The sequence below is a fragment of the Dendrobates tinctorius genome, unplaced genomic scaffold, assembly GCF_039654945.1.
Source record: "Dendrobates tinctorius isolate UK_male_01 unplaced genomic scaffold, ASM3965494v1 ptg000014l, whole genome shotgun sequence".
NCBI lineage: Eukaryota > Metazoa > Chordata > Amphibia > Anura > Dendrobatidae > Dendrobates > Dendrobates tinctorius.
In genome coordinates this window covers 10,443,694-10,463,842 of record NW_027361682.1, presented here as the reverse complement: position 1 = coordinate 10,463,842, position 20,149 = coordinate 10,443,694, and the positions used below count along the sequence as shown (strand labels likewise).

At 41.9% G+C, this 20,149-nt stretch overlaps 1 protein-coding gene across 1 annotated transcript in view; it reads right to left on the bottom strand.

Moving 5' to 3' along the window:
• METRNL (meteorin like, glial cell differentiation regulator) overlaps window positions 1-1,439 on the bottom strand; it is a 40,896-nt gene extending 39,457 nt beyond the window's left edge. The window contains exon 1 of the mRNA XM_073559617.1: window positions 1,373-1,439. Coding sequence (XP_073415718.1) covers window positions 1,373-1,416 — 44 coding nt within the window. The 5' untranslated portion in view covers window positions 1,417-1,439. The remainder of the gene's footprint in view (window positions 1-1,372) is intronic.
• Window positions 1,440-20,149: the final 18,710 nt, after the last annotated feature.

Genomic DNA, 20,149 nt, shown 5'->3' with positions numbered 1-20,149 from the left:
TTTGGGAGAGGTCTGTCTGTAGCCATGTTGTGAGCCCTAACCTGCGTCTCTTCAGACGCCCTCCCATGTGGCACCTGGTGGGCAATGTCACCCAGACCACTGTACACAGAAATACATGGTATCACACAGGATAGGATTAGATACACGGCTCAGCAGACAGTTTACACAGGATAGGATTAGATACAAAGCTCAGCAGACAGTATCACACAGGATAGGATTAGATACACAGCTCAGCAGTCAGTATCACACAGGATAGGATTAGATACACAGCTCAGCATGCAGTATTACACAGGATAGGATTAGATACACAGCTCAGCAGTCAGTATCACACAGGATAGTATTAGATGCATAGCTCAGCAGACAGTATCACACAGGATAGGTTTAGATACACAGGTCAGCATGCAGTATTACACAGGATAGAATTAGATACACAGCCTCAGATTAGATACAAAGCTCATAAAACAGTATCACACAACAAGATTAGATACAGTTATCACCACGTATTAGCAGAGAATATCATACTAGGCAGCATTAGACATGGTGGATACCACATATTAGCATACAGTATCACACGTGATGGATTAGTTACACAGCTCTTCAGACAGTATCATACAGGATAGGATTAGATGCACAGCTCAGCAGACAGTATCAGACTTGGCAGGATTAGATACATTCAGGACCAGTTTTAGAGAGTGGGGCCCTGGGCAAAAGTTTTAAGTGGGGCCCTAAATGCTCACATATTGCACCATCACACAGAAATTTCTGTTATATTTATATGCTCTGAGTTCAGGCCGTTAAACGAGCGTGATGGACAATAATTAAATTGTTTTGCTGAAGAACAATGATGGGGGATAGATAGTCCTTGATACAGTATAATGCAGGTCCCATATATTACATATAGTATAATTCACTCCTCATGGTCCTTGATAGCGTATAATGTAGCGCCCCTCAAGGTATACTGCGGCCGCCCTCAGAATATACTACAGCCACACACACACACAATATTATGCAGCTCCCCACACACACAGTATAGTGCAGCCCTCCACAAAGTATAGTGCAGCTCCCCCAACACACAGTACAGTGCAGCTCCCCACCAACACACAGTATAGTGCAGGCGCAGCTCCCCCAATACACAGTATAGTGCAGACACACACACACAGTATAGTGCAGCTGTCCAGTAACAGAGTCGCAAAGATGAGTTCAGCTCCTGCCCAAAAAGTCCAGCATGCTTGAGTCCAGCTCTCAGCAACCAAGTCCCGCATGCTGAGTGCAACTCTCTCCAGTCGTCACTCCACCAAGCCATGCAAGCACTTCCTGCCAACACCATAAACTGTGACTCCACCACGCCATGCCAGCCCTTCTTGCAGACCACCTAGCTGCCACTCGTTCCCTCTGGCTGGGCTGCGCAGGATTCATGTTCAGCTCCTTCTTTCACCCAGGCTTCCTTGTGAATGACTAACACACAATCAATATCACCAACAGTGATTGAACCCACCTGGCTCCCTTTTATAGAGCCTAACACCTGATTTGTAATTGCGTGCACATTAACCCTAAAACTAAGGAGCGATACCACTCACCACCACCGGTGCAACTTAGAATGAACGACACCACGTGTAATAATTCTAATGGCCACCGGGGGGCAAGCCTCCCACTTTGGCACCTAGACAAAGGAAAAAAGTTCACTTAGGCCACTTTCACACTTCAGGCTTTCGGTATCCGGCATGGTGCGGCGAAAAACCGGACTACCGGATCCGGCCGCAACCGCAGACACCGGATCCTTCTTTCTGCTGGATATATTCCTGGCAGAGAAGGTTTCCGGGCATGCGCATTGCAAAAGACCGGTCCTGCGTTGGGAAAAAAACGTTGCATGCAACGTTTTTTCCAGACGCCGGACCGGCTATTTTCTCCGGATCCGGAAAAAAACGGACGCGCCGCATTGCCATCCGGCGCAATGCGGCACCAATGAAACAGCACGGGGAAAAAGCCGGATCTGGTTGTAACAGGCGCCGGATCCGGCAGTCCGGTTTTTCGCTGCACCATGCCGGATACCAAAAGCCTGAAGTGTGAAAGCGGCCTTATCCATTTAAACTGTCAGATCCACGCTGGATCATGACACAGTTGTTATAAATGGTATATCCTCTAACTGGGTCGCTGTGACCAGTGGGGTACCGCAGGGGTCGGTGTTGGGATCTATTCTCTTCAACATATTTATTAACGATCTGGTAGAAGGTTCACACAGTAAAATATCGATATTTGCAGATGATACAAAACTATGTAAAGCAGTCAATACCAAAGAAGATAGTTTTCTGCTACAGATGGATCTGGATAAGTTGGAAACTTGGGCCGAAAGGTGGCAGATGCGGTTTAACATTGCTAAGTGTAAGGTTATACACATGGGAAGAAGGAATCAATATCACCATTACACACTGAACGGTAAACCACTGGGTAAATCTGACATGGAGAAGGACTTGGGGATCCTAGTTAATGATAAACTTACCTGGAGCAGCCAGTGCCGGGCAGCGGCTGCCATGGCAAACAGGATCATGGGGTGCATTAAAAGAGGTCTGGATACACATGATGAGAGCATTATACTGCCTCTGTACAAATCTCTGGTTAGACCGCACATGGAGTACTGTGCACAGTTTTGGGCACCGGTGCTCAGGAAGGATATAATGGAACTAGAGCGAGTACAAAGGAGGGCAACAAAATTAATAAAGGGGACGGGGGAACTACAATACCCAGAGAGATTAGCAAAATTAGGATTATTTAGTCTAGAAAAAAGACGACTGAGGGGCGATCTAATAACCATGTATAAGTATATAAGGGGGCAATACAAATATCTCTCCAAGGACCTGTTTATACCAAGAAAGGTGCATCAGCAGACAGTATCAGACTTGTCAGGATTAGATACAGTGGATACCATGTATCAGCAGACAGGTTCAGATATGGCAGGATTAGATACAGTGGATACCATATATCAGCAGACAGTATCAGACATGGCAGGGTAAGATACAGTGGATACCATGTATCAGCAGACAGTTTCAAGCATGGCAGGATTAGATACAGTGGACTCCATGTATCAGCAGTCAGTATCAGATATGTCAGGGTTAGATACAGTGGACACCATGTATCAGCAGACCGTATCATATATGGCAGGGTTAGATGTCACCAGTCGTCCATTACTCTCACCTCCTCTGTCTCTTTTCTGTCTATATCACCATCATATTCCATGGCATTTTCCATTTCAGAGGGGACGTGTACAGACAACAGACATAACTCCGATACCAGTTGTGAGGGTTCTGCTGCTCACAGGCTGCAATCTAAGAAACAAAATGAACATTCACGACATGAACAATGATATACAGCTGCTTCTCACTAAATTAGAATCAAAAAGTTAATTTATTTCAGTTCAATACAAAAAGTGAAACTCATACTGTATATTATATAGAGTCATTACAGAGTGATCTATTTCACATGTTTATTTCTGTTAATGATGATTATGACTTACAGCCAATGAAAACCCAAAAGTCATTATCTCAGTAAATTAGAATAATTAACAAAAAACACCTGCAAAGGCTTCCTAAGCGTTTAAAAAGGTCCCTTAGTCCTTTTCAGTAGGCTCCACAATCATGGGGAAGACTGCTGACTTGACAGATGTCCAGAAGGCAGTCATTGACACACTCCACAAGGAGGGTAAGCCACAAAAGGTCACTGCTAAAGAAGTTGGCTATTCAGAGTGCTGTATCCAAGCATATTAACCCCTTCACGACCTCCGCCGTACTAGTACGGTGCAGATCGTGTCCCCCCCCCTTTGATGTGGGCTCCGGTGCTGAGCCCACATCTTTCCCGGCACATATCAGCTGTTTTGAACAGCTGACATGTGCCCGGAACAGTGGTGGATGGAATCACCTGCGGCTATTAACCCATTAAATTCCACTGTCAAACTCTGATAGTTGCATTTAATGCACACTTTCGGTCATCGAGCTGGAAATCCACCCATCGGTGACCCCTATTACGTGATCGCGGGTCACTGGTGAGTTGGCATGATTGGCGGGTCACTGGTGAGTTGGCCCGGTGGTCATAGCAAGTCAGCAATTCTACTACATACAGGTGATCTGATCATCGCCTCTATGTAGCAGAGCCGATCGGATTATGGCAGCTTCTAGTCTCCCATGGAGACTATTGAAGAATACCAAAAATTAAAAAAAAAAGGTAATAAAAAAATATAAAAGTTGAAATATCCCCCTTTCGCCCCATTCAAAATAAAACAATAAAGAAAAAAAATCAAACATACACATATTCGGAATCGCCGCGTACAGAATCGGCCGATCTATCAAACAGAAAAGGATTAACCTGATCGCTAAATGGCGTAGTGAGAAAAAAAGTAAAAATGCCAGAATTACATTTTTATGGTCATTAAAATGCAATAACAAGCAATCAAAAGATGGTATCTGCACTAAAAAAGGTATCAAAAACATCAGCTTGGCATGCAAAAAATAAGCCCTCACCCAACCCAACATCACAAAAAATGGTGACGCTAAGGGTCTCAGAATATGGCGCAATTTTTTCTTTTTTAAACAAACTTTGGATTTTTTTTCACCACTTAAATAAAAAGAACCTAGACATATTTGGTGTCTATGAACTCGTATTGACCTAGAGAATCATAATGGCAGGTCAGTTTTAGCATTTGATGAACATGGTAAATAAAAAATGAAAAAAAATGTTGTGGAATTACACTTTAGCAATTTCACCGCACTTGGAATTTTTTTCCCATTTTTTAGCACATGATATGGTAAAACCAATGGTGTCGTTCAAAAGTACAACTCGCCCCGCAAAAACCAAGCCCTCACATTGCCATATTGATGGAAAACTAAAAAAGTTATCGCTCTGGCAAGAAGGGTAGTGAAAAACAGAAATGCAAAAATAAAAAAGGGCAAGGTCTTGAAGGGGTTAATGGGAAGTTGAGTGGCAGGAAAAAGTGTGATAGAAAAAGGTGCACAAGCAACCGGGATAACCGCAGCCTTGAAAGGATTGCTAAGAAAAGGTCATTCAAAAATTTGGGGGAGATTCCATCCACAACCTATGTTCTCCATTCATCTGTGACCTCGTCTCCCGGTACCTACCTGCACGCAACCTCCGATCCTCACAAGATCTCCTTCTGTACTCCTCTCTTATCTCCTCTTCCCACAATCGCATACAATATTTCTCCCGCGCATCAAACCCTACTCTGCAACTCTCTACCACAACGTAGACTCTCGCCTACCATGGAAACCTTCAAAAAGAACCTGAAGACCTACCTCTTCCGACAAGCCTACAACCTGCAGTAACCACCGATCCACCAAACCGCTGCACGACCAGCTCTACCCTCGCCTACTGCTTCCTCACCCATCCCTTGTAGATTGTGAGCCCTCGCGGGCAGGGTCCTCTCTCCTCCTGTACCAGTCGTGACTTGTATTGTGGGGTGTGGCCTCCCTCTCCTGAGCTGGAAATAGTATTTAAAGGCTTCCCCTGACTGGTGTCCGGTGGTTGGGACCCGGTCCTTGTCTGCCCTTATTCACACAGACATCAACTTTGACACATGATAAGGTTACTAATACTAGACAGTGTAGGACCGCCCCGACCACAGAGTCACCTTGTCGATGGTGGGACGGCTTTTATGCTATGTTTGATCAAATACAGTATTACTAAGAACTCTGTATGATTTAAATGCACTTTTGCTTTTTACTTATTTAATTATAGCAGGGTTTTTTCATTTTGTCTTTTGTAGGTTTTGTCTGCTTTTTGGCCATGTGAACATGCATTTATATGCTGCATGTGTACCAACTCAAGCCAAGCTCAATTTGTGTTTTTTCTTTGTATTGTTTAAGATTATTGTACTTGTTTTTATTATGTATACCCCTCCTCACATGTAGAGCACCAAGGAATAAATGGCGCTATAATAATAATAATAATAATAATAATAATAATAATAATAATAAATAATTCACAAGGAGTGGACTGCTGCTGAAGTCATTGCTTCAAGAGCCACCATACACAGACGTATCCAGGACATGGGCTACAAGTGTTACATTCCTTGTGTCAAGCCACTCATGACCAAAGCCAACACCAGAAGCGTCTTACCTGGGCCAAGGAGAAAAAGAACTGGACTGTTGCTCAGTGGTCCAAGGTGTTGTTTTCAGATGAAAGTAAATTTTGCATTTCATTTGGAAATCAAGGTCCCAGAGTCTGGAGGAAGAGTGGAGAGGCCACAATCCAAGCTGCCTGAGGTCTAGTGTGAAGATTCCACAATCAGTGATGGTTTGGGGAGACATGTCATCTGCTGGTGCAGGTCCAGCGTAACCGTCTACAAGGAAATTTTAGAGCACTTCATGCTTCCCTCTGCCGACAAGCTTTTTGGAGATGGAAATTTCATTCTCCAGCAGGACTTGGCACCTGTCCACACTGCCAAAAGTACCAATACCTGGTGTACAAACAACAGTATCACTGTGCTTGATTGGCCAGCAAACTCATCTGATCTTAACCCCATAGAGAATCTATAGGATATTGTCAAGAGGAAGATGAGAGACACCAGACCCAACAATAAAGAAGAGCTGAAGGCTGCTATCAAAGCAACCTGGGCTTCCATAACACCTCAGCAGTGCCACAGGCTGATCGCCTCCATGCCACGCCACATTGATGCAGTAATTGATGCCAAAGGAGTCCCGACCAAGTACTGAGTGCATTTACTGAATACACATTTCATTAGGCCAACATTTCGGATTTTAAACTCATTTTTCAAGCTGGTGTTATAAAGTATTCTAATTTAGTGAGATAATGACTTTTGGGTTTTCATTGGCTGTAAGCCACAATCATCAACATTAACAGAAATAAACACTTGAAATAGTCATTACAAACAGAGTAATCTATCTAATATGAGCTTCACTTTTTGTATTGAAGAACTGAAATAAATTAACTTTTTGATGATATTCTAATTTTTTGAGAAGCACTTGTATATCGTTAAACAGCGACAATTACAATTTATTGTTCTCGTCGTGAGCGGAGTAGTACAAAAAATAAAAGCAATAAAATGCTAGAGAAGCTAAGATGGCGGCCGGGCCTCAGAGTTCTCAGTTTGTTTTTCGGTGGCTGTAAGCAGGGCTGGAGCTAGTCAGGACTGCTTGTCTCCACACACAGGGGCCATTGTCACTGTGGCAAAGGTAAATAAACAGCAGGGATGATGATGGCAGCAGGCGATCAGCACACAATGGCGGCACTATCAGGATGACAGAGGACATTGTATGAAGAAAAGTTAGTGATGATAATGGGATTATGACACCTGAATGTCTCATGTGTATGAAGAAACTCAACAGAAACTCCTCACAAAACTCTCCAGGTCTGGTGCCAAAGCCAGGAGGCCCGGGCGACCCCATACATGATGGATAGATGCTTTGTCTGATCGTTCAGCCACCATCTCAGAGTGCTGCTGTGTTCTCTATGAGAGAGACACTGCCAGTCATCTCCACCGGCGGCTTATCGCACCAAGAACACAAGGAGCATCCGAAATAAGACATCTGCCCCATCATCATCTCTCAGGGTCCCCCATAAACATTAGACTGCCGGCTGAACCTGCCAATATCAGTGGTTCCTCTGATTGTAGTGTAGTGTGTACGGTGGCCTCACCAGGACCCCAACAGCATGAGGTAATAGTGATAGTTATTTTAGCTTTACTAGGAACCATGATAGTGGTATTGTGCAGGTAGAGATAGGTATAGTGTCTACACTACGGTACATACAATTATTGTGGTACTGTGACACCAAGGTATAAGCTATATAATATGGGTACTGTGGTCAGGGCCGCCATCAGGGCACTACATTCCTAACTGGCGTATGGGGCCCGATGAGCAGAGGGGGCCCCGCAGCTGGCCCCCTCTGTTCTGCTCACTGGGCCCCAGTGACAGGATCCTGCTGCTTCAGTAACTGATCGTGTGTCCTCTGACGCACGATCAATTAAAATCTGTTGCCGTGCAGGAGATTCCTCCTGCACAGCAACAGTTAACAGCCACCAGCCAATCACATGCCGGCACCTAAAGTCAGCACGCACGTCACCAACGTATGATGTCACTGTCATGACGGAATGACGATGCGCGCCCCAGCTGAATCGAAGAGAAGGAGGCCACCGCTGGAGCTCGGCCAAGTAATGAAAACAAAAATGTTTTTTTGTAAAGTCACGGTATTAGGCTGCATTTTACACTATGGGGGTGCATTATACTGCTATGGGGAGGGAAAGGGGGTGCATTATATTATGGGGCTGCATCATACTCCTATGGGGATGAATAATAGTACTATAGTGGGCATTATACTCCTATGGGGGTGCACTATACTACTACAGTGTGCATTATACTGCTATGGGGGTGCTTTATACTATAGTGTGCGCTGGATGAAGAGGAAAAGCAAAGATGAAGGACTTCAACTAGAGACGTCACCAGTGAGTCAGTGTTTTACCTGTACACTTACAATATATACTGTATACTATATACAGAGGTCCTGTGTACAATGTCATTGGTGATCACTATCACCTGTACACTGACACTATATACAGAGCTCCTGTGTATAATGTCACTGGTGATCCCTGTATTACCTGTACACTGACACTATATACAGAGCTCCTGTGTATAATGTCATGGTAATCCCTGTATTACCTGTACACTGACACTATATACAGAGCTCCTGCGTATAATGTCACTGGTGATTACTGTATTACCTGTACAAGGAAACTGCATTTGTAGTACAGATCTCCTGTGTATAATGGCACTTATGGTGATATTAGTATTGCGTTTTTTTATTACTGATCAGTATTGTAGTATTCGGTCACTATATTCTGGTAATATGTGATCTGGTCATGTTGTGGCGGTATTTGTTTTTTGTTTGTGATAATACTGGTCAGTTTAAAAATTGAAAAATAAACAATATACCTAAGTTGTATTGGATATTTTAACAAATGCTTAGTAAGTTACATTAGAGTAGGGCCTGGCCAAAAAGAGTCTACCTTGTCATGGTGGCAGATTAAAAAAAATCTTTTGGCCAAAACAGAAGCTGCTGGCTATGTATGTGGTGATTGGAACTGTAAATGTGTGATTGGTGACGATGTGGTGCAGAAGTGGAGTTCTTCCAATGGAGGGCGGTGGGACTGTGGACGGTTCGAGGAGTGGAGGCGAGTCTGGGGTGAAGCCTGAGCAGAGTTTCAAGGAAGCCCTGAAAATTTTGACAGTATTGGGCCCCGAAATTTCTAGTTGCAGCCTTGACTGTGGTAGGCACTGTTATTGTAGTCCTCCAGCAGGCACCGTTACTGTAGTCCTGCAGTAGGCACTGTTACTGTAGTCCTGCAGTAGGCACCGTTACTGTAGTCCTGCAGTAGGAACCGTTACTGTAGTCCTGCAGTAGGCACCTTTACTGTAGTCCTGCAGTAGGCACCTTTACTGTAGTCCTGCAGCAGGCACCTTTACTGTAGTCCTGCAGCAGGCACCTTTACTGTAGTCCTGCAGCAGGCACCGTTACTGTAGTCCTCCAGCAGGCACCGTTACTGTAGTCCTCCAGCAGGCACCGTTACTGTAGTCCTGCAGCAGGCACCGTTACTGTAGTCCTGCAGCAGGCACCGTTACTGTAGTCCTGCAGCAGGCACCGTTACTGTAGTCCTGCAGTAGGCACCGTTACTGTAGTCCTGCAGCAGGCACCGTTACTGTAGTCCTCCAGCAGGCACCGTTACTGTAGTCCTCCAGCAGGCACCGCTACTGTAGTCCTGCAGCAGGCACCGTTACTGTAGTCCTGCAGTAGGCACCGTTACTGTAGTCCTGCAGTAGGCACCGTTACTGTAGCCCTGCAGTAGGCACCGTTACTGTAGTCCTGCAGTAGGCACCGTTACTGTAGTCCTGCAGCAGGCACCGTTACTGTAGTCCTCCAGCAGGCACCGTTACTGTAGTCCTGCAGCAGGCACCGTTACTGTAGTCCTGCAGCAGGCACAGTTACTGTAGTCCTGCAGCAGGCACCGTTACTGTAGTCCTGCAGCAGGCACCGTTACTGTAGTCCTGCAGCAGGCACCGTTACTGTAGTCCTGCAGCAGGCACCGTTACTGTAGTCCTGCAGCAGGCACTGTTACTGTAGTCCTGCAGCAGGCACTGTTACTGTAGCCCTGCAGTAGGCACCGTTATTGTAGTCCTTCAGCAGGCACTGTTACTATAGTCGTGTGGTAGGCACTACGATATTATTACTGTTAGGCATTATTATTCTAGATAAACAGAAAAACTGGAGAGAGCAATTTATATATGGCGAAAGATATACCGTATATGCTGATACAATATCAAAAAAGTAGGTGACATAAATATGCTGGAATAGAAATGGCAGACCATTCGGAGTGAATCAAAGGCCCAAAAAGAGGAAAAGCACTAAACATGATGTCACATGAGTACAACACATGAATGAAAGTTAGAAAACTCTTTGTTAGATAATTGGCAACAACGTAGCTAGCACAACAGAAGCGGGGGCCACACTAATTAAAATGCATGAGAATATAATTGCAAGAATGATTAAAATAATATAGCCCGGACCATCAAGAGGGTAGTATAAATGTGTGCTTGGAAAAGATGTATGTAGAGATACAGTAATGTTCAATTTCTTCAAAGATACAGACCATTGCCTATTATAAAATAAAAAGGGGGATAATGACTGGCATGTCAACTGACCTCATAGTAAATATTGGACAAAACATAGAATTACGTGCACAAGACCTCATCTATGCCATATAATGTGCAATGTAAAGGCAATTGTGCCAGAAATGTGAGGAATGGCAATGATGAGGACCAGGTGCACGCAATTTATTAATTATGATTTAGAGGTATTTAGAAGTGCATAGCATGGAGGTCAAGTAAAACTTTAGAGAAAGATCACAAAGGATATCTGCAAGGGCAGAGATCTGCGGGCAAGCAAGAGTGAATGGTACATTACCATTGGTGTCCAGGTCCCCAAGTGTGACACACACCCCGACGCGCGTTTCGGAATTAATCCTTCGTCAGGGGGTGGTACTGCATAGGCACAGTGATGTTACCATTCTGGTAGGTACTAATATATTACTACTGTGTTAGGCATTATTGTTGTAGTACTACGACAGGCACTGATATTACCACTATGGTAGGTACTTCCCTAGTATTACTCTGGCAGGCACTATCATATTATTACTGTAGAAGGCACTATTATATTATTGTGGTAGGCACTGTTATAGTATTACCGTAGTAGGCAATGTTATATTATTACCGTGGTTATATTATTACCGTGGTAGGCACTGTTATATTATTACCGTGGTTATATTATTACCGTTGTAGGCACTGTTATAGTATTACCGTGGTAGGCACTGTTATAGTATTACCGTGGTAGATAGGCACTCTTATATTATTACCGTGGTAGGCACTGTTATATTATTACCGTGGTAGGCATTGTTATATTATTACCGTGGTAGGCATTGTTATATTATTACCGTGGTAGGCACTGTTATAGTATTACCGTGGTAGATAGGCACTCTTATATTATTACCGTGGTAGGCACTCTTATATTATTACCGTGGTAGGCACTGTTATATTATTACCGTGGTAGGCATTGTTATATTATTACCGTGGTAGGCACTGTTATAGTATTACCGGGGTAGGCACTGTTATAGTATTACCGGGGTAGGCACTGTTATAGTATTACCGTGGTTACAGTGGGGAAAAAAGTATTTAGTCAGTCAGCAATAGTGCAAGTTCCACCACTTAAAAAGATGAGAGGCGTCTGTAATTTACATCATAGGTAGACCTCAACTATGGGAGACAAACTGAGAAAAAAAAATCCAGAAAATCACATTGTCTGTTTTTTTTTCATTTTATTTGCATATTATGGTGGAAAATAAGTATTTGGTCAGAAACAAGCAATCAAGATTTCTGGCTCTCACAGACCTGTAACTTCTTCTTTAAGAGTCTCCTCTTTCCTCCACTCATTACCTGTAGTAATGGCACCTGTTTAAACTTGTTATCAGTATAAAAAGACACCTGTGCACACCCTCAAACAGTCTGACTCCAAACTCCACTATGGTGAAGACCAAAGAGCTGTCAAAGGACACCAGAAACAAAATTGTAGCCCTGCAACAGGCTGGGAAGACTGAATCTGCAATAGCCAACCAGCTTGGAGTGAAGAAATCAACTGTGGGAGCAATAATTAGAAAATGGAAGACATACAAGACCACTGATAATCTCCCTCGATCTGGTGCTCCACGCAAAATCCCACCCCGTGGGGTCAGAATGATCACAAGAACGGTGAGCAAAAATCCCAGAACCACGCGGGGTGACCTAGTGAATGAACTGCAGAGAGCTGGGACCAATGTAACAAGGCCTACCATAAGTAACACACTACGCCACCATGGACTCAGATCCTGCAGTGCCAGACGTGTCCCACTGCTTAAGCCTGTACATGTCCGGGCCCGTCTGAAGTTTGCTAGAGAGCATTTGGATGATCCAGAGGAGTTTTGGGAGAATGTCCTATGGTCTGATGAAACCAAACTGGAACTGTTTGGTAGAAACACAACTTGTCGTGTTTGGAGGAAAAAGAATACTGAGTTGCGTCCATCAAACACCATACCTACTGTAAAGCATGGTGGTGGAAACATCATGCTTTGGGGCTGTTTCTCTGCAAAGGGGCCAGGACGACTGATCCGGGTACATGAAAGAATGAATGGGGCCATGTATCGTGAGATTTTGAGTGCAAACCTCCTTCCATCAGCAAGGGCATTGAAGATGAAACGTGGCTGGGTCTTTCAACATGACAATGATCCAAAGCACACCACCAGGGCAACGAAGGAGTGGCTTCGTAAGAAGCATTTCAAGGTCCTGGAGTGGCCTAGCCAGTCTCCAGATCTCAACCCTATAGAAAACCTTTGGAGGGAGTTGAAAGTCCGTGTTGCCAAGCGAAAAGCCAAAAACATCACTGCTCTAGAGGAGATCTGCATGGAGGAATGGGCCAACATACCAACAACAGTGTGTGGCAACCTTGTGAAGACTTACAGAAAACGTTTGACCTCTGTCATTGCCAACACAGGATATATCACAAAGTATTGAGATGAAATTTTGTTTCTGACCAAATACTTATTTTCCACCATAATATGCAAATAAAATGAAAAAAAAAAACAGACAATGTGATTTTCTGGATTTTTTTTCTCAGTTTGTCTCCCATAGTTGAGGTCTACCTATGATGTAAATTACAGACGCCTCTCATCTTTTTAAGTGGTGGAACTTGCACTATTGCTGACTGACTAAATACTTTTTTTCCCCACTGTATATTATTACCGTGGTAGGCACTTTTATATTAATACCGTGGTTATATTATTACTGTGGTAGGCAGTGTTATAGTATTACCGTGGTAGGCACTGTTATATTATTACCGTGGTAGGCACTGTTATATTATTACCGTGGTAGGCACTGTTATATTAATACCGTGGTAGGCACTGTTATATTAAAACCGTGGTTATATTATTACCGTGGTAGGCAGTGTTATAGTATTACCGTGGTAGGCACTGTTATATTAATACCGTGGTTATATTATTTCCGTGGTAGGCACTGTTATATTATTACCGTGGTAGGCACTGTTATATTAATACCGTGGTTATATTATTACCGTGGTAGGCACTGTTATATTAAAACCGTGGTTATATTATTACCGTGGTAGGCACTGTTATATTAATACCGTGGTTATATTACTACCGTGGTAGGCACTGTTATATTATTACTGTGGTAGGCACTGTTATATTATTACTGTGGTAGGCACTGTTATATTATTACCGCGGTAGGCACTGTTATATTATTACCGCGGTAGGCACTGTTATATTATTACCGTGGTAGGCACTGTTATATTATTACAGCTGTAGACACTGTTATATTATTACCGTGGTAGGCACTGTTATATTATTACCGTGGTAGGCACTGTTATATTATTACAGCTGTAGACACTGTTATATTATTACCGTGGTAGGCACTGTTATATTATTACTGTGGTAGGCACTGTTATATTATTACTGTGGTAGGCACTGTTATATTATTACCGCTGTAGACACTGTTATATTATTACCGCTGTAGGCACTGTTATATTATTACCGTGGTAGGCACTGTTATATTATAACCGTGGTAGGCACTGTTATATTATTACTGTGGTAGGCACTGTTATATTATTACTGTGGTAGGCACTGTTATATTATTACTGTGGTAGGCACTGTTATATTATTACCGCTGTAGGCACTGTTATATTATTACCGCTGTAGGCACTGTTATATTATTACCGCGGTAGGCACTGTTATATTATAACCGTGGTAGGCACTGTTATATTATTACTGCGGTAGGCACTGTTATATTATAACCGTGGTAGACACTGTTATATTATTACTGCGGTAGGCACTGTTATAGTATTACCGTGGTAGGCACTGTTATATTATAACCGTGGTAGACACTGTTATATTATTACTGCGGTAGGCACTGTTATATTATTACCGTGGTAGGCACTGTTATAGTATTACTGTGGTAGGCACTGTTATATTATTACTGTGGTAGGCACTGTTATATTATTACCGTGGTAGACACTGTTATAGTATTACCGGTGTAGGCAGTGTTATAGTATTACCGTGGTAGGCACTGTTATATTATAACTGTGGTAGGCACTGTTATAGTATTACCGGGGTAGGCAGTGTTATAGTATTACCGTGGTAGGCAGTGTTATATTATTACCGTGGTAGGCACTGTTATAGTATTACCGTGGTAGGCACTGTTATAGTATTACCGGGGTAGGCACTGTTATATTATTACCGTGGTAGGCACTGTTATATTATTACCGTGGTAGGCACTGTTATATTATTACCGTGGTAGGCACTGTTATATTATTACCGTGGTAGGCACTGTTATATTATTACCGTGGTAGGCACTGTTATATTATTACCGTGGTAGGCACTGTTATATTATTACCGTGGTAGGCACTGTTATATTAATACCGTGGTTATATTATTTCCGTGGTAGGCACTGTTATATTAATACCGTGGTAGTCACTGTTATATTAATACCGTGGTAGGCACTGTTATATTAAAACCGTGGTTATATTATTACCGTGGTAGGCAGTGTTATAGTATTACCGTGGTAGGCACTGTTATATTAATACCGTGGTTATATTATTTCCGTGGTAGGCACTGTTATATTATTACCGTGGTAGGCACTGTTATATTATTACCGTGGTAGGCACTGTTATATTAATACCGTGGTTATATTATTACCGTGGTAGGCACTGTTACATTAATACCGTGGTTATATTAGTACCGTGGTAGGCACTGTTATATTATTACTGTGGTAGGCACTGTTATATTATTACTGTGGTAGGCACTGTTATATTATTACTGTGGTAGGCACTGTTATATTATTACCGCGGTAGGCACTGTTATATTATTACCGTGGTAGGCACTGTTATATTATTACCGCTGTAGACACTGTTATATTATTACCGTGGTAGGCACTGTTATATTATTACTGTGGTAGGCACTGTTATATTATTACTGTGGTAGGCACTGTTATATTATTACCGCTGTAGACACTGTTATATTATTACCGCTGTAGGCACTGTTATATTATTACTGTGGTAGGCACTGTTATATTATTACCGTGGTAGGCACTGTTATATTATTACTGTGGTAGGCACTGTTATATTATTACTGTGGTAGGCACTGTTATATTATAACCGTGGTAGGCACTGTTATATTATTACTGCGGTAGGCACTGTTATATTATAACCGTGGTAGACACTGTTATATTATTACTGCGGTAGGCACTGTTATATTATTACCGTGGTAGGCACTGTTATATTATTACTGTGGTAGGCACTGTTATATTATTACCGTGGTAGACACTGTTATATTATTACTGTGGTAGGCACTGTTATATTATTACCGTGGTAGGCACTGTTATAGTATTACTGTGGTAGGCACTTATATTATTACCGTGGTAGACACTGTTATAGTATTACCGGTGTAGGCAGTGTTATAGTATTACCGTGGTAGGCAGTGTTACATTATTACTGTGGTAGGCACTGTTATAGTATTACCGTGGTAGGCACTGTTATAGTATTACCGGGGTAGGCACTGTTATATTATTACCGTGGTAGGCACTGTTATATTATTACTGTGGTAGGCACTGTTATATTATTACCGTGGTAGGCACTGTTATATTATTACCGTGGTAGGCACTGTTATAGTATTACTGTGGTAGGCACTGTTATATTATTACTGTGGTAGGCACTGTTATATTATTACTGTGGTAGGCACTGTTATAGTATTACCGTGGTAGGCACTGTTATATTATTACTGTGGTAGGCACTGTTATAGTATTACTGTGGTAGGCACTGTTATATTATTACCGTGGTAGGCACTGTTATATTATTACCGTGGTAGGCACTGTTATATTATTACCGTGGTAGGCACTGTTATATTATTACCGTGGTAGGCACTGTTATATTATTACTGTGGTAGGCACTGTTATATTATTACTGTGGTAGGCACTGTTATATTATTACTGTGGTAGGCACTGTTATAGTATTACCGTGGTAGGCACTGTTATATTATTACTGTGGTAGGCACTGTTATAGTATTACCGTGGTAGGCACTGTTATATTATTACCGTGGTAGGCACTGTTATATTATTACCGTGGTAGGCACTGTTATATTATTACCGTGGTAGGCACTGTTATATTATTACTGTGGTAGGCACTGTTATAGTATTACTGTGGTAGGCACTGTTATATTATTACCGTGGTAGGCACTGTTATATTATTACCGTGGTAGGCACTGTTATATTATTACCGTGGTAGGCACTGTTATATTATTACTGTGGTAGGCACTGTTATATTATTACTGTGGTAGGCACTGTTATATTATTACTGTGGTAGGCACTGTTATAGTATTACCGTGGTAGGCACTGTTATATTATTACTGTGGTAGGCACTGTTATAGTATTACCGTGGTAGGCACTGTTATATTATTACCGTGGTAGGCACTGTTATATTATTACCGTGGTAGGCACTGTTATATTATTACCGCTGTAGGCACTGTTATATTATTACTGTGGTAGGCACTGTTATATTATTACCGCGGTAGGCACTGTTATATTATTACCGTGGTAGGCACTGTTATATTATTACTGTGGTAGGCACTGTTATATTATTACTGTGGTAGGCACTGTTATATTATTACCGTGGTAGGCACTGTTATATTATTACTGTGGTAGGCACTGTTATATTATTACCGTGGTAGGCACTGTTATAGTATTACCGTGGTAGGCACTGTTATAGTATTACCGTGGTAGGCACTGTTATATTATTACCGTGGTAGGCACTGTTATATTATTACCGTGGTAGGCACTGTTATATTATTACCGTGGTAGGCACTGTTATAGTATTACCGTGGTAGGCACTGTTATAGTATTACCGTGGTAGGCACTGTTATATTATAACCGTGGTAGACACTGTTATATTATTACTGCGGTAGGCACTGTTATATTATTACCGTGGTAGGCACTGTTATAGTATTACTGTGGTAGACACTGTTATATTATTACCGTGGTAGGCACTGTTATATTATTACCGTGGTAGACACTGTTATATTATTACCGGGGTAGGCAGTGTTATAGTATTACCGTGGTAGGCACTGTTATATTATTACTGTGGTAGGCACTGTTATAGTATTACCGGGGTAGGCACTGTTATATTAATACCGTGGTAGTCACTGTTATATTAATACCGTGGTAGGCACTGTTATATTAAAACCGTGGTTATATTATTACCGTGGTAGGCACTGTTATATTAATACCGTGGTTATATTATTTCCGTGGTAGGCACTGTTATATTATTACCGTGGTAGGCACTGTTATATTATTACCGTGGTAGGCACTGTTATATTAATACCGTGGTTATATTATTACCGTGGTAGGCACTGTTACATTAATACCGTGGTTATATTAGTACCGTGGTAGGCACTGTTATATTATTACTGTGGTAGGCACTGTTATATTATTACTGTGGTAGGCACTGTTATATTATTACTGTGGTAGGCACTGTTATATTATTACTGTGGTAGGCACTGTTATATTATTACTGTGGTAGGCACTGTTATATTATTACCGCGGTAGGCACTGTTATATTATTACCGTGGTAGGCACTGTTATATTATTACCGCTGTAGACACTGTTATATTATTACCGTGGTAGGCACTGTTATATTATTACTGTGGTAGGCACTGTTATATTATTACTGTGGTAGGCACTGTTATATTATTACCGCTGTAGACACTGTTATATTATTACCGCTGTAGGCACTGTTATATTATTACTGTGGTAGGCACTGTTATATTATTACCGTGGTAGGCACTGTTATATTATTACTGTGGTAGGCACTGTTATATTATTACTGTGGTAGGCACTGTTATATTATTACTGCGGTAGGCACTGTTATATTATAACCGTGGTAGACACTGTTATATTATTACTGTGGTAGGCACTTATATTATTACCGTGGTAGACACTGTTATATTATTACCGTGGTAGGCACTGTTATAGTATTACTGTGGTAGGCACTTATATTATTACCGTGGTAGACACTGTTATAGTATTACCGGTGTAGGCAGTGTTATAGTATTACCGTGGTAGGCAGTGTTATAGTATTACCGTGGTAGGCACTGTTATAGTATTACCGTGGTAGGCACTGTTATAGTATTACCGGGGTAGGCACTGTTATATTATTACTGTGGTAGGCACTGTTATATTATTACTGTGGTAGGCACTGTTATAGTATTACCGGGGTAGGCAGTGTTATAGTATTACCGTGGTAGGCAGTGTTACATTATTACTGTGGTAGGCACTGTTATAGTATTACCGGGGTAGGCAGTGTTATAGTATTACCGTGGTAGGCAGTGTTATATTATTACTGTGGTAGGCACTGTTATAGTATTACCGTGGTAGGCACTGTTATAGTATTACCGGGGTAGGCACTGTTATAGTATTACCGGGGTAGGCACTGTTATATTATTACCGTGGTAGGCACTGTTATATTATTACCGTGGTAGGCACTGTTATATTATTACCGTGGTAGGCACTGTTATATTATTACTGTGGTAGGCACTGTTATAGCATTACCATGGTAGGCACTGTTATAGTATTACCGGGGTAGGCACTGTTATATTATTACCGTGGTAGGCACTGTTATATTAATACCGTGGTTATATTATTACCGTGGTAGGCAGTGTTATAGTATTACCGTGGTAGGCACTGTTATATTATTACCGTGGTAGGCACTGTTATATTATTACCGTGGTAGGCACTGTTATATTAATACCGTGGTTATATTATTACCGTGGTAGGCACTGTTATATTAAAACCGTGGTTATATTATTACCGTGGTAGGCACTGTTATATTAATACCGTGGTTATATTAGTACCGTGGTAGGCAGTGTTATATTATTACTGTGGTAGGCACTGTTATATTATTACTGTGGTAGGCACTGTTATATTAAAACCGTGGTTATATTATTACCGTGGTAGGCAGTGTTATAGTATTACCGTGGTAGGCACTGTTATATTATTACCGTGGTAGGCACTGTTATATTATTACCGTGGTAGGCACTGTTATATTAATACCGTGGTTATATTATTACCGTGGTAGGCACTGTTATATTAAAACCGTGGTTATATTATTACCGTGGTAGGCACTGTTATATTAATACCGTGGTTATATTAGTACCGTGGTAGGCACTGTTATATTATTACTGTGGTAGGCACTGTTATATTATTACTGTGGTAGGCACTGTTATATTATTACCGCGGTAGGCACTGTTATATTATTACCGTGGTAGGCACTGTTATATTATTACCGCTGTAGACACTGTTATATTATTACCGTGGTAGGCACTGTTATATTATTACTGTGGTAGGCACTGTTATATTATTACTGTGGTAGGCACTGTTATATTATTACCGCTGTAGACACTGTTATATTATTACCGCTGTAGGCACTGTTATATTATTACTGTGGTAGGCACTGTTATATTATTACCGTGGTAGGCACTGTTATATTATTACTG